This window comes from Colletotrichum fioriniae (genome assembly GCF_027942845.1).
Source record: "Colletotrichum fioriniae strain IMI 355084 chromosome Unknown scaffold_12, whole genome shotgun sequence".
Lineage (NCBI taxonomy): Eukaryota > Fungi > Ascomycota > Sordariomycetes > Glomerellales > Glomerellaceae > Colletotrichum > Colletotrichum fioriniae.
This window is the reverse complement of record NW_027076848.1, coordinates 1,432,756-1,446,604: the sequence shown is the minus strand read 5'-3', so window position 1 is coordinate 1,446,604 and position 13,849 is coordinate 1,432,756. Positions and strand designations below refer to the sequence as shown.

At 51.6% G+C, this 13,849-nt stretch overlaps 5 protein-coding genes and 1 non-coding gene across 6 annotated transcripts; 4 read left to right on the top strand and 2 right to left on the bottom strand.

Moving 5' to 3' along the window:
• Positions 1 to 2,526: 2,526 nt before the first annotated feature.
• Positions 2,527 to 2,613, top strand: N0V96_009620. The gene has a single exon. It is a non-coding gene; the product is annotated as a tRNA-Glu (tRNA).
• Positions 2,614 to 3,018: 405 nt separating this feature from the next.
• On the bottom strand, positions 3,019 to 4,665 carry N0V96_009619 (uncharacterized protein; the record flags this gene model as incomplete). The annotated part of the gene is made up of 4 exons (XM_053190292.2): positions 3,019 to 3,276; positions 3,354 to 3,999; positions 4,060 to 4,244; positions 4,297 to 4,665. 4 exons carry the CDS (start codon positions 4,663 to 4,665, stop codon positions 3,019 to 3,021), a joined length of 1,458 nt encoding a protein of 485 aa, XP_053052222.2.
• Positions 4,666 to 6,076: 1,411 nt separating this feature from the next.
• Positions 6,077 to 6,516, top strand: N0V96_009618 (uncharacterized protein; the record flags this gene model as incomplete). Its single annotated transcript, XM_053190291.2, has 3 exons — positions 6,077 to 6,124; positions 6,206 to 6,274; positions 6,355 to 6,516. 3 exons carry the CDS (start codon positions 6,077 to 6,079, stop codon positions 6,514 to 6,516), a joined length of 279 nt encoding a protein of 92 aa, XP_053052221.1.
• Positions 6,517 to 8,123: 1,607 nt separating this feature from the next.
• On the top strand, positions 8,124 to 9,217 carry N0V96_009617 (uncharacterized protein; the record flags this gene model as incomplete). Its single annotated transcript, XM_053190290.1, has 2 exons — positions 8,124 to 8,518; positions 8,602 to 9,217. The coding sequence occupies 2 exons, from the start codon at positions 8,124 to 8,126 to the stop codon at positions 9,215 to 9,217; spliced, it is 1,011 nt and encodes a 336-aa protein (XP_053052220.1).
• A 263-nt stretch (positions 9,218 to 9,480) lies between these two features.
• Positions 9,481 to 10,016, bottom strand: N0V96_009616 (uncharacterized protein; the record flags this gene model as incomplete). Its single annotated transcript, XM_053190289.2, has 3 exons — positions 9,481 to 9,547; positions 9,602 to 9,759; positions 9,852 to 10,016. The coding sequence occupies 3 exons, from the start codon at positions 10,014 to 10,016 to the stop codon at positions 9,481 to 9,483; spliced, it is 390 nt and encodes a 129-aa protein (XP_053052219.2).
• Positions 10,017 to 11,453: 1,437 nt separating this feature from the next.
• N0V96_009615 (uncharacterized protein) lies at positions 11,454 to 13,241 on the top strand (the record flags this gene model as incomplete). Its single annotated transcript, XM_065758702.1, has 5 exons — positions 11,454 to 11,649; positions 11,725 to 12,107; positions 12,167 to 12,445; positions 12,525 to 12,900; positions 12,958 to 13,241. 5 exons carry the CDS (start codon positions 11,454 to 11,456, stop codon positions 13,239 to 13,241), a joined length of 1,518 nt encoding a protein of 505 aa, XP_065612767.1.
• Positions 13,242 to 13,849: the final 608 nt, after the last annotated feature.

Below are 13,849 nucleotides of genomic sequence, written 5' to 3'. Positions count from 1 at the left end.
GGTTTGAACTGTTTGGGGTCTAGCCAGTCGTTGCCTGCAGACAGAGGCCGCCTATCACTCGTCCTAGCTCTGCCTCAACCTGCATGTCAGCACGACATTCTACTGTTAATGCATTGTGGTTCGCCTGCAGTTATATGCTAGGAATTGTGGCTGAGCAAATAGTATTGGCGAGGCGCAGCGTGAGGCACACCTACTCGATATGTCATGGAGACGCTGTCAGTCCTTCTTCTCTCAAGATGTTTCGCGAACACTCTCTGTCCTCTCATCTTCAGATTCAATGAGCAATGGCCGATCCACTCTCAATCACGACTGCTTGTATCACATTGATTGGCGCAATTGGGAAGACGGCACAGGCTGTGACGAATTTTGTTCGAACGTGTCGCGATGCGCGCGAAGATCTCGCCGCTGTCAGCAGAGAACTGTCCGATCTGCGCATCGTGCTCGAGCTTCTCATCGATGATACTGCCACCAAGGCCTCCTTACCCGCTGCCTTTGAAAAGCATGTCTTGGCCCTTGTTGGGAACTGTTTGGGTGTGACAACCGAGATCGCTGGGGAACTCGATAATCACGATGGCCGAACTGGGCCTGCGCGGTGGGCGATGGGAGGCAGGGAAACTGTGAATCAGCTGAAAACGATGCTTGAGACGCACAAGGGCTCGTTAAACTTGGCTCTTGAGCTAGCGAACCTGTAGGCAACTTTACCGCAACTTGGCCGCAACTTTCATGTTATTATCGAGGTTGATGTTGACCGTTCGCAGTGTGTCTTCAAAAGCGATCAAGGATGATACGGTCGTCATTCGCAACGACGCAGGTCTGATCAAAGAGGACACAACGAACCTCTTGCGCCAAGTTTCCGATGTCACTCTGCAAATAGCGAGGATTCGCAAAGCCGTGGGCGCAAATCGGCAAATCAATGTAGCCAACAGCAATACCATTGACCTCTGGCTGGAATCCCTCACATCCTACGCCGAAAGCGTTTGTGACGATTTGCTACAGGACTTGCCACCAAATGCCCATGATCGGATGCTGCTTCCGGAAACTAAATCAGTGGGCGGTGGAATTGTCATGCATAACGACACCATCGGGGACATCGGGCCGATGAAAGTTACCAAGATACACCAACTCACGTACAGCAACAGCATACACTACATCAGATCGAAGGGGCGTCATCTCGTAGGCGTAGATGGACTTTCCAATGTAGTTGTATGGGATACACAAACCGGAAAGCAGTTGGGCACCCTCGATACCAAAAAGTCCCATTCGTGGGATATCTACAAAATCAAAACGGCGTCCATCTGCGGCCATGATTCAGAATACGTCATACTTCATCAGTATAAAGTGGGCGCCTCTATATGGGATTGGAAAAAAGGTAAGCGAGTTCTGGACGTATACCTGCCTTACCAGGACTGGATCACACTCCACCCAGTACATCTTGACGGGAAAAGACTTGTGGTATTCTGGCATGACAAACACTCTATATGGAAGTCAGAAAAGCCGAAGTGGAAGCATGAAAAGCTGGTCGTGATTCCTGGGCAAGCAGAAATCAGCCGGATTGGAATCTGGGGCAACGTCGCCGTCGCGCTGCTGAAGGACGGCAATGCAGTCTGCTTGGAGACATTGACGGGCTCAGTCAAAGCCAAGAACTCGATCCTTCGACTTGGACAGGAGGATAAGTGCGACAACTTGGCGATCGGCCTCATACTTATTCGGCAACCAGATGATGGACATCGTGTCTTGTTCTGGATCCCAGACGTGCCCAACGGGTCTGTCATGGTCATTGCTTGGGACATTGAGAAAGACCGGGTCACTCACTCTGAGTACAGTGGTTACGTGAAACAAGAACATGAGCAAGGGAAACCTAAAGGCTTCTGGCCGACGGTGTTTTTTGATTGTGGTGCGTTGATGACACATGGAGATGGTATTGACTTTTTCAACTTCGCCACGGGAAGCAGACGGAGGTATCATAACCCATTCCCACACAAGAAAGAACTAGAGGTAGTCAAGGAGGTGTGGTATGGTTTATTCGGCCGCAAGCACCTCAAGGTTCCTACCAACTTGGGACGGCAAGCTACCGTCAGTCAATTCGAAGGGAAGTACAAAATTGCCATCAGGGCTCCTGGGGGAGGTGTGGAGGTGTGGGAATGGGAACTCGACGAGGTTCCCCTTAGACAACAGGCGGGGCAGACGAGTACGACAACAAGATCTATTGGCAGTTCGACATTGACAGTTGGTTCATGATCTTTTGGTTACTTGGAAATGCCATTTTGGAGTCTTGAACTTTCCGTACATTAAGTAGGAAGAGCAAATATTATCATTTTTTTCTACACCAAGAAAAGGAGACATAACAACACCTTATAAACCTCCATAATTCCAAGTAAAGTGCAAGGTACAGTGAAACATAGTAAAGAACAGCCACCTTTAAGGATGGGACGCCGGCCGACTTAAGACGCTGAAATTGTGGGAAAGACTCTGTGCAAAGGGTGGGGTCTATGAGAGCCACTGGTGGACCACGACTCCATCGTCGCGTCCGATATGGTGTAGTGGCCAACATGATGCCCTCTCATCTCTTCGAGAGGTTAGGCATAGCCCCGAGTTCGATTCTCGGTTTCGGAAATTGTACATCCATGGTTTTTGCTGACTATCATTACACGGAAGCTTTTGAGGCTTCAGCACGTTTTTGACGCATGGTACATGTAAGCACAACTGACAGGTTTTCACTTTCAAGTCTGGACTCCAGTTGTGCAATATCTGTGTTTGCTGATTTCTCTTGCGGTATTGTGGCTCCGCTTTCCTTTTCTTTTCTTTCCATTCACTTGAAAGATCACGAATCGATTGGCATTGACAACACCTGGTCATGCCGGACCTTTCTTACAAGAGTGAAGTTGCGCCTGGGCACTTGCGCTAAATGTAGTTGATGGGAGCTGCGAGCAACCGCGCTGCGGAGAGGCAGGCTATGTCAGATGAACGCTGTGGAAGTGAGAAGGCTAAAGCCAGTTGACTGGATGTAACCGCCGATATTCATTGGTGAAATCGATAACGCCGCTGGTATCTAGAAGTATATGACGAGGTGCCGTTCTTGGCCCCCTCTTTGCCCTGCAACTCAATAGCATCGATGATATAGTTGGCGCTCAGAAAGTCGACATCCCCCGTCCCAATCACTCCCATCACAAGTGTGTTCTGTCCCGCCTTGAGCTCACTCGCCGGTACCTCCCAAGTGTACACGTCGCCGAACCCGCGATAGGCACCACGAGTCACGCCTCGGGAGTCGATGAGTGTCTGTTAAGAATTATGTTAGAATATGAGCATGTCCAAAAAGGCATCCGCACGCGATCATTGTGATGATGTTAACTTACTGGGGCGCCTGGATCGGTTCCTTCCCACTCGTTGATCTTGACACTAGGTCTCCCGCCTTTAAACGAAAGCGTTGTTCCAATGCGCAAGACGACCCTTTCCAATTGATCGGCAGCCAGGTCGAAGTTGACGGTGGCGTTACCTCCAATCTTGGCGAACAGGGCCATGGGGAAGTCTTTGCTCTGGGAGGAGCCAACAGTGAACTCGCCTCCCCAACTCGCCATGCGAGCATCCGATGGGTGCATCCTTTGAATCTTGTCGCCGTTCTTCAATTCAAAGGGTTGCCCATCGAACTCGCCGATGCGCCAAATGACTGACGGCTCGGACTCAGTTGCCACGATGTCCTGCGTGGCTTTTCCGCCCGCTGTAATCGTCACGCTAGCATTGGCAACAGGAAACTCGTTCTGGTATAGCTTCATCGTGTATGTCCCAGGCTTCATCAGCGGAGAGGTGAACTTCCCGCCGGTGGCTTTTGTCCAGTACTGAGCGTCCTGGTTGAACCAGTGTACTACAGCTTCAGAATTACCTTTTATTCCTGTTGCGGTGCCGGAGACACTTCCGCGCCCGCTATCAGGGACGTAGCCATCAATGTTTAACAAGTCGAAGAAGCTCATGTCGATATCTGCTGGCGGTGGCCGGGTGCTGCTTCTGCGTCACTTGTCAACAAGGAATGCACCTAGATGAGATGAGGACGGGGAGAGCCCTTACGTGAAGCGCATTGCGTAGGGTCCAAGAAGCCCGAATCGCCAGGGCTCGGTCCTCACATGGCCGCTGTTCATGTACCAGTAGAGCTCCTGGTCGCCGGTGCTTTGCGAGTTAATGTCCCTCATGAAAGGGCCGCCGGCAGAGTGCTCGTAGGCATTGCCAGGCATAATCATCCACACCCCAACGTTCTACAGTTGTTAGCGTCACTTGGCCCTCGGCTGCTCTGCTTCTTTCACTCACATCGCCAGTCACACCGTGGACCTGGTCTTCAATGAAACGGTCGGATGTGTACATTTTGCATCTCGTAGTGCCATCCGGGCACTTGAACGTATCTTTGCCTTGGAATGCCACACACCCATCGAGGTCGGCAACATCGCCATGCACTGCGGTTGGTACCTGCTTGCGCTGGAGTCGTGCGAGCCAGCGCAACTCACCAAGAGCAATCTCGCCTGTGATATGAGTCGCCATGTAGATGGTTGGATCGCCTGGCTTAGCTACATAATAGTGCGTCAAAGGTTGTGAGCCAGCCTTCACGGTGATCTTGACGTGCCCGCTTATAGTGTCAGCCGTGATCGTTGAGTTTCCCAGACCGGAGTTGATCTGTGACATCTTGCTTGTGCCTTGAAACTGAACACCGTTGTAGAGTAGACTGGTGATGTCGCCATTTGTGCTTGGATTTCCTGTCAGCTTCCCAAGGCTCAAGTATGGTGAAGGCTGATTAGTTCTTCATCTCCCATACCGGTTAACCTCGAATACTAGTCCACCGTTGGTATCGATCGTGTATGTGCTGTCTGAAGTCGTCAGGCCAAAGTCGCCAAGTGCCGTGCCAAAGAGCCCGGAAGCGCAAGCAAGAAAGCTGATGATATACATTTTGACGTCGGCTACATTTGGGAACAGACAGACAAAGACGTCAAAGATGCAGTCATTCTCTTCGAGCGCGGCGATGTTGTCTATTAAGCTTCTGACCTCGGGAACCCCTCAGCCGTAATAATCAAGCGGTCTGCCACGCACTTCATCCCCGCCATCTTCGGACGGCCGGGCGAACATGTCATCGAGTCTTTTTCCAGTTCGTTGTAGATTAAACCCCAAAAGCTTGTTCCATAGAAGCGTGTAATAGAGTTACAGAGGTTGCGTGTTCCTGCACTGACCAGTTCCCCTCATCATCGTCGTCCCCAAGCCTCATGACAAGCCCATCCCGACAGCGACCAGCAGGTGGTGTGTGATGTGATTGGTGCGAGTTCTGAGTTCCTGAGCACGTTATCCTATGTCAATGTATTCGCGACGGCAATCGAGGGTCAAGCATCCGGCAACGCGGCAAACATGAGTTTACCTCAGTTTGAGTCTAACGAAGCATATTACGTTCGTAGTTATCGGAACTGACCTGCTTTACTCGACACATATACAGCACCTTGATAGAATTCGGACTTTGCTTTCAGTAGGCTAAACTTTAGGCTTGAATCATGGCAAAGTCTCATGATAATACCTGTTTCCCTGGTGAACACCCTCATTCACATGGGTGCATGGCAACTAAGACTCGAGCGGGCTAGGTTTCTTGACGGGTCATCCTATGCCGAAACGACTCTTCCCAGAGGCTCGCACTCATAGAGTGTAGGTTTTTTGAATTATTTTCGACGAGTTTGTAAGAAAAGCATGAACAGTTCAAGTGAGTTGTCATTTTGTTGGAATTGCTCAGCAATGAGTGGAGGGAAGGAACCGGAGAGGTCGCGCCTGCCATCGTCGCAGGTGGGTCCATCGCGTAAAGTGCGGTAATGCAGGGATACGTACCTACATCCCACATGGCCTGAGCTGGGCTTAGTCATGCAGAGCTCCACCAAGATTTCAGGACAGCTTCGCGACTCCTTTTCCACTTGTTAGTGCTTCCAAGGGCACAAGAATCGTCACCTCTTCGCCAGCTTTCCAGTCACTCCTTTCAGCCACGATTGCTTCTGCGCAAAGACAACAGCTTCGAGTCTTATCTCACACCATCGATCATATCAGGCTTTCTACACCACCCGCAAACATGACCCGCGCCCAGCAGACCATCTCTCTTGCGCTCCTCGTGAGCTCGGTACGACCCCTCCCTCCCTTGTGTCCAGAGCCATCCCACCTCTCTCTGAAGCACCTGCTAAACGTCAATCTTCTCTTGTAGCTCTACCTCGCACTTTTCCTCCAGCTCATCCCAATTCCCGCTAAGATCCAGAACGACGTTGTTCCCGTTGTACGTAACCGCGAGCGCACTCTCAAAAGCAACCCCTGCGACTCGACCCAACCTTGCTAACCTGTACTCCGTGCGCACAGCTGCCCTTCTGGGCCCTGATCTCCTTCGGCTCCTACCTCCTCGCCAAGCTCGGATACAACGTCATGACCTTCAATGATGTGCCCGAGGCGCACAAGGAGCTCATGGCCGAGATTGAGGAGGCCGTCGTCGACCTGCGGAAGCTTGGTGTCGATGTGGACTAAGGAAGTGATGACATCTAAAGAGACCCACGACTCGATGCGAAAGCCGACCAGACAACATTGTAGGATATTTGGGGGGATTTAGCCTGATATTTCTCAATGAAAATGGCGTGTCGACGTCTGCATGATTTCGTTCACGACGTTCCCGTTCTTCGCGCCCACCGGAGATTCATACAACACGACTTTCCCTGCCACGTATGCGATTCGAGGAGGCGATTTAGAAAGCCAGTAAAGCTTGGTACAAATACGGGATGTCGTGAGGCTCAGAGAGCTGTGTAAGGTCTACACCATTGTCAATGTCAAATTTCCATGACCGAGACGGGCACAAGTAGCAGCTACCAGTGCTTGGTGGACACATGATTATCGCATTGCTGTGACCTATCAATTGGCTTGGAAATGCGCAGGATAAGTCGATGGTGAACCTGAGATTTTGATTCAATGAACATCGTAGCGCCGCGACGCGACCGTCATTGAAGCAAACCAGTCAGTGCGACTAGCTTCACGACCACGACGATTGTTTCTGGTGGCGCTCTAGATCCAAGTGGGAGTAGAATCGCTCAATCACGTGAACAGATCGAGGAGCCAGTGACCCGTGCAGCATCTACGTTTTTGTGCGAATAAAAAGATCATGTTATTCAAGACCACCTTTCTCGCCATCGATCTCACCAAGGTGCCTGTCCGTCGTTACAAGAAGTGACCATGAGCACCTGCTGCTTGACGGCGGCATTTCTCTGGGTAAGCATGCCTGCTATGTTCGTCTTTTCTCCGTTTTCGCCAGCCGACATCTGTCAGCTATACACGAGGCACCTTACTGAATCAAGCTGGACTAAAAATTGCTTGTCCCGGGACGTGTCTGGATGCCCGCCAGGTGATTGAATATGGACTAGAACTCGGCAAGCTGGAGGACTTCCACCCAACCTGGAACTGTTCACTGTCATGACCTGGCCATATACGGGCCAAACGATACCATTTCGAATGCAAGACAGCTTAGGCTTCTTTTCGGTGTATCGACTGAGTGCTGACATGGTGAGGCTGCTCTGGATGAGAGCAAGCGCTAGAGCTAGGAACCTACTTCTTATTCCTGAATTCAATAGGACCTCCAGTCGTCTGGCTGACCTGATTTGGAGATGAGTCTGAAGCATATTTAAACCATTCAGCTGCTCAATATCGCTTTCTAGTCTGTTTCCATACGCTCACAAGTGCATCTTCATCCATTGTTGTAAAATATCTTGAGCATTGCGGGGTTTGGAGGGGCAGCATGACGCAAATTGACCCTGAGAGCAACGTCGGGCCTGAACTTAAACTTCCCGACTGCTCCACTCACCGATAAAGCTCCCAGCATAATCTTGCCGTTGGTGACAGACTGATCATCCAGCGACGGACCCTCGGGCAGGGTGTCACATTGGCAACGTTGGGTGAACGAGGCGTCCGGCCGGTGACCGGAGCTCGGAGGAGTTTGCCGGCTAAAGACGGCATGTTGCCGACAGCTTGAGCCATCCGCTTTCGCACAGCTGAGAAGTGAAGCATCACAGCGATCCAAGGGCCGCCTCCCACAAATCGTTGACCAAATACCACCCCCCTTCGATATTCTCTACGAAAACATTGCCATCATGCCGGAGCCGCCCTATCCCTTGCACCCCTCGGTCGTCGACCGCATCAACCCCGAGTACAAGGACTTTTACAACAAGTTCGTCTTTGACAAGCAAGTTGTTCACCACCAGCCCATCTCCGCGTCTCGTGCAAGCGGTACTCTGATCCCCGGAGCGGGTCCCAAGCTCGAGGTCGCCAGCTCAGAGGATTTCACCATTTCGAGGAAAGAAACCAGCGGACCTGACATCCTCCTGCGGGCTTTCACGCCGCTGGGAGAAAGACCGACCAAGGGATGGCCACTATGCTTTTGGTTCCACGGCGGCGGCTGGGTCTTGGGCAACATTGACACGGAGAATGTCATCGCCTCGCACCTCTGCAACCGGGCGAAAAGCGTTGTAATTTGCGTAGACTATAGGTAAGTACTTGATTACTACAGCAAAAGACGACGCAGTGACTGCAATCTGAGTTGCAAGAGAGCCTACTAACCTTCATTCCCAGACTGGCACCAGAGAATCCTTTCCCTGCGGCCGTCGACGACTGCTGGGAATCTGTCCTCTGGGCCATCTCCACAGCCGGCACCGAAAAGCTCAACCTCGACATCTCGCGCATCGCGATCGGAGGCTCATCAGCAGGCGCAAACCTCACAGCCATCATCTGCCAGCGTGCAACAAAGCGTCCGGACTTCCCGACCGTAGCAACACAGCTGCTATCCGTCCCCGTTGCAGACAACACCGCCACAGTCGACTCGACGAAACCAGAGCACGCATCCTGGATGGAGAACGAGTTCACGCCCGCCTTGCCAGCGGAGAAGATGATGTGGTATCGTTACCATTACCTCCCCGACAGAGAAACTTGGGCGGACCCCGAGGCCAGCCCGCTTCTGTGGGAAGGCGAGTGGTCCAAGTTGCCTCCTGCTGTCGTGGTAGTCGGCGAACTTGATGTTTTGAGGAGCGAGGGCGAGGCTATTGGGAAGAAGCTCCAGGGTGCGGGCGTTAAAACGGATGTGCATATTATGAAGGGGCAGCCGCATCCGTTCATTGCGATGGATGAGGCGTTGGAAGATGGCAGGAGGGCCATCACGTACTTTTGCGACAAGCTTATAGAGCTGCTGTGAGGGAAGGCACACGAGATATCAATCAAATCAGTAAGACTCAGTAGATAAACGTCAACTTGATCCCCGATCCGAATTAGGCCAGTCACTTCCGACGCAAGGCGTGCTTGCTGTTGATGCGATGGACTCATTATGATGGAGAGTGTGCTGATGCGCGGTCCTTCAGGGTGACGGTTTTCGCATTTCACCCTGGCCATTATTCATGTTCCCTGAACATCTTTTCGACATGCTCGATAGTTTTTGCATTGAATATAACTTCTTTTAATTTACAAAACAGCTATGCACTCAATCTCCACGTCAACATTCAGTGGAAGGGTCTTGACCGCAACGCAACTAAAGTATTTCAGTCAGCATTGTCGATGAACCCAGCGAAGGCATCACACTCACGTTCTGGAGGGCTTGATGTCACCCCAATATGTGCAATAAACCTCATTCATCGCAGAAAAGTCATCCATGTTGGAGAGGAAGACGTTCACCTTGACCACCTTGTCAATGGTGGTACCGGCGCCTTCTAGGACCGCTGTTAGGTTCTTGATGCATTGGTGCTAAAGTGACCAGTTAGCGATGAGCGACATCGGTGTTCGATTGAGAGGCATCATAGGGTTGCAGATCGGTGAGTGTTGTAGTATGCACATACCGTATGTGCCTGAACGTCACCGTCGATGATTTTCATGGTCACCGGGTCCATGGGAACGGCGCCGGAGCAGAAGACCATGCCATTGGCGATGATGGCTTGGCTGTAGATGCCGGGCAGGGGCTTAGGGGCCTTATCGGTGAGAACGGGGGTCTTTGAGGATGACATGATGGTCAGTAAGTAAGTAAGTATCTTGTGCTGAAATGTCTTGAGTACGGTTCTAAATGGTATGTTTTTACATGAGTGCAAGAGTTGATCTCACTGCCTCTCCGTCGACCAACTCTCGGTTAAGAATCCATCATAAAAGCTACCAGTCGTTCACAGACCCCATCGACAATCCATCACACTCATCGTGAGCATCGTCTTCTCTGGGACACGAGTGTCCGTCGAATTCTCCGTTCTCGGATAGGCTCGAGCTGCCCGCGGAGAGTTGTGAGGGATCGTCCTATCAACCCCGCAATCCTGAAGTGAGCGGGATTGCAACGTTTCAACATCCCGGGTAGCTCATCCTTATCTTCTCTAAGCATTCACCTGTGGGTCGCTTCGGAATCGTATTTCTGTCCCTGATTCTCGGGTTGGTCTCTGATCCGGACGTCATTCCAGATAATTGTTATTACGAGATGCTCGCGCCCTAGGATGTGTTGAGCAAGAGTTGTACCCCCACGGACCACTCATCACCGGCCACTTCGTGTTCAGGGCCGGAGGCCGCTTGTTCGGCTCTTCAGTCCTCGTCGGCTCGCCCCACTATGATGGAGTCGCTGCAAGCTTTGTGGATTGCGGGGTGCAGATTGATAAATGGGCTGCTATGTTATAGGCCATCGGCATCCATCCTTATCAAACCGTATATCTCAAATGCAGATATGGCATGTTTGCTTTCAATTCTCTTCAGCAATGACTTCCAAGCACGAGGTCCAATACAGGATATGGGTATGCCAAGCCGTGGGCAGTGATCGAAAGCAGCCTGTCGTGGGAGCTGAAGCGGAGGGGTAACAGCTGACATCGAGCCCTAAGGACCTCCCGCGCGTGATACCAGACCTGAAAACCAGCGTATGTCCACGGTAGGGTGTTCGATTTTGAAGAACTCGAGGTTGTGGCTTCCATTGACTCTATGTTAACACTCCACGTGGGAATACATATTCCCGTCGCAACCCCTCGCCGAGCGTGAGCTGACATGGAGGCTGGAACTCACCCAGTCGAACAGCTCCTCGCTAACGGATGGCAGAGATGGGATACCCAAAGAGAGTGCGCGTGAATGTATGACCCCACTTGGAGTATCACTCTTATCTCTGCCCACCAACGAGCTTGTCTCTCATATTTACGAACCAGCCACAAGGATTCTAGATGACCGGGATGAGAGATACGTCAATCAGGAAAAAGATATGCTGGATCAGCGAATGCTACTCCAACAAACTCCATCCGAAGCTTATGTGTCGTATGTGTCTACTAAGGCACGGACAGCAATGTCCCAGTTGGGGTAACTGTAACCTTGCATTTTTGTCCCTCTCCCTCTCGAGTTGCATCACTTGAGTCTCTCAACCACGATTCTCGGGCTTTCCTTTCGCATCATTCCTGTGGTGTTAGCCATCAGGGCCCGCGAGATACACAATGGAGGCTGCAAAGGACAACAAGATCAGTCCGGCAACACGGCTTGAAGGATCACTTCGCGATGGATCCGTGGATGGCGAGAACGTCAAGAAGAACGACTACGACGACGATGTGGTTCAGGTTGTCGACAAGGCCGCCGAGAGGGCACTGTGCAGAAAGCTGGACCTCCACATCTTGCCTGTGCTAGCCGTGATGTGTAAGTAGCCTCTTTATTTCGTCTTCAGTCGCGAGAGGATGTGCTCGTGATCGCTCACACGTAATTGTCCGGCAGACCTGTTCAACGCACTCGATAAGGGAAACCTAGGTAATGCCGAAACCGACGGCCTGAGCACAGATCTCGGCTTCAAAGATGGCCAGTACAACCTCATCGTCAGCATCTTCTTCGTGCCCTTCGTCGCGGCCGCGCCATTCGTGGCCCTCATCGGCAAGAAATTCGGCCCGGCCGTCGTTCTCCCGATTCTCATGTTCACCTTCGGCACGATGACGATGCTTATGGCTGCCGCGCAAAACTTTGGCGGTGTCTTTGCACTGCGATGGTTTCTCGGCATGGCAGAGTCTGCGTTCTTCCCACTGGTCATCTACTATCTCACCACCTTTTACCGTCGCGGTGAGCTTGCGCGACGACTGGCTGTCTTCTATGCCGCTTCCAATATCGTAATGGCCCCTCTGATACCTATGACGTACTCGTGAGTTTCGCGATTGACACATCGTAGGCAAACGCGTTTTCCGGTCTTCTGGCATTCGGTGTATTCCACATCACCAACACCAAATTGCATCCTTGGCGATGGCTCTTCATCATTGAAGCCACTGCGACCATCTTGTTCTCCTTCTTTGCGTTCTGGTATCTTCCACGCAGCGCTGCGGAGGCGAAGTTCCTCACGGAGGAGCAAAAGCAGCTCGCTCACCACCGCATCCGAGTCGACAGCTCATCCGTGGTTGGAGAGAAGATGAAGATCCGAGAGGCAGCCAAAGTTTTCAAGCACCCGACGACGGTAAGCATCTGCCCCTTCTTCTGGTTGTTACACTTTGACTTTCCGAGAAGAAGATTCTTACTAATTCGCTCTCACCCAGTTCGGCTTCCTCGCCATCGAAATCTGCCTCGGCGTCCCGCTCCAGAGCGTCGGTCTCTTCATGCCCCAGATCGTGCAGCGCCTGGGATACAGCACAATCAAGACGAACCTCTACACAGTGGCTCCGAACGTCAGTGGTGCCGCCATGCTTCTCATCCTCGCATTCCTCTCGGATTGGCGACGACTTCGCTTCCCTTTCATCGCCTTGGGTTTCATGCTCACATTCATCGGCTTTATCATCTACGCCGCCATTGACGATGTCGAAGCTGAGATCAAGCTCGCGTACTACGCTTGTTTCATGATGACCTGGGGAACTTCAGCACCGAGTGTGCTTCTGTCGACTTGGTACAACAACAATGTTGTCAACGAAAATCAGCGTAAGTAAAAATAACCGAATTCTGGTCCCCTAACGGAGACTAATGTCGATTCTGCAGGTGTGCTTTTGACTTCAATCGGTGTCCCACTGGCCAACCTCATGGGTCTTGTGAGTAGCAACATTTTCCGCAAGCCAGACGCTCCAAAATACGCGCCCGCATTGATCACAACGGCGGCATTCGGCGTGGCTGGTGCCTCATGCGCGCTTGCTCTGGGATTCTTCATGATGTGGGATAACCGAAAGAGAAACCGGGCCGAGGGTGTAACCTTGACTGCTAGTGAAGTCCCGACATCGAAGTTGGGCGATGGACCTAAGAGCCCTCACTTCCGCTGGTTCTTGTGAGGGCGCAGTGGTGGACTCGGTAAGGCGAGCTACGTTATCTCTGAGCAAAGTGTGAAACCCGGTCAGGTTGGAATACCCCGCTGCGAGGCTCACACGTACATACATTATCAAGTCTGTATTTACAATCCTAGGCTCAATGAACTCATAATCGTACTTTTTTTTTTTTTTTTTTGGCTTGCCTGCACCACCGTGAGAATTATTTCGATGAGCTTTGCTTCAAACCATCGCGATGGTGTTTGGAAAACGTTCAAATAGAGTTGGGCTGAGCAGACCATGGTTGTGACATGGACTGAGTGTTTGGGTCATGATTAGCTTTGAGGCAAAGAGGCTTGGCCGAACTACTAACCAGAAAGAGTCGCAAATTCCCGTTTGAGGCTTTGCTGCAGCCTGGCGATCACACCACACATCGAGGAGCTGCGGATACTCAGCTGAACATACGACCCACACACTTCTGGGAGGGGACAGACTAGAATATCACACCGCACTTCACTTCTTCTTGGCCACACCACATCACGAATATCATGTCCATTCTATCCTTCTAGTCCTTTCGCGGCTCATCACTTCAGGTCTGGTTTGGCAACAGAAATCCACGCAGTTAGCTCGTGGTA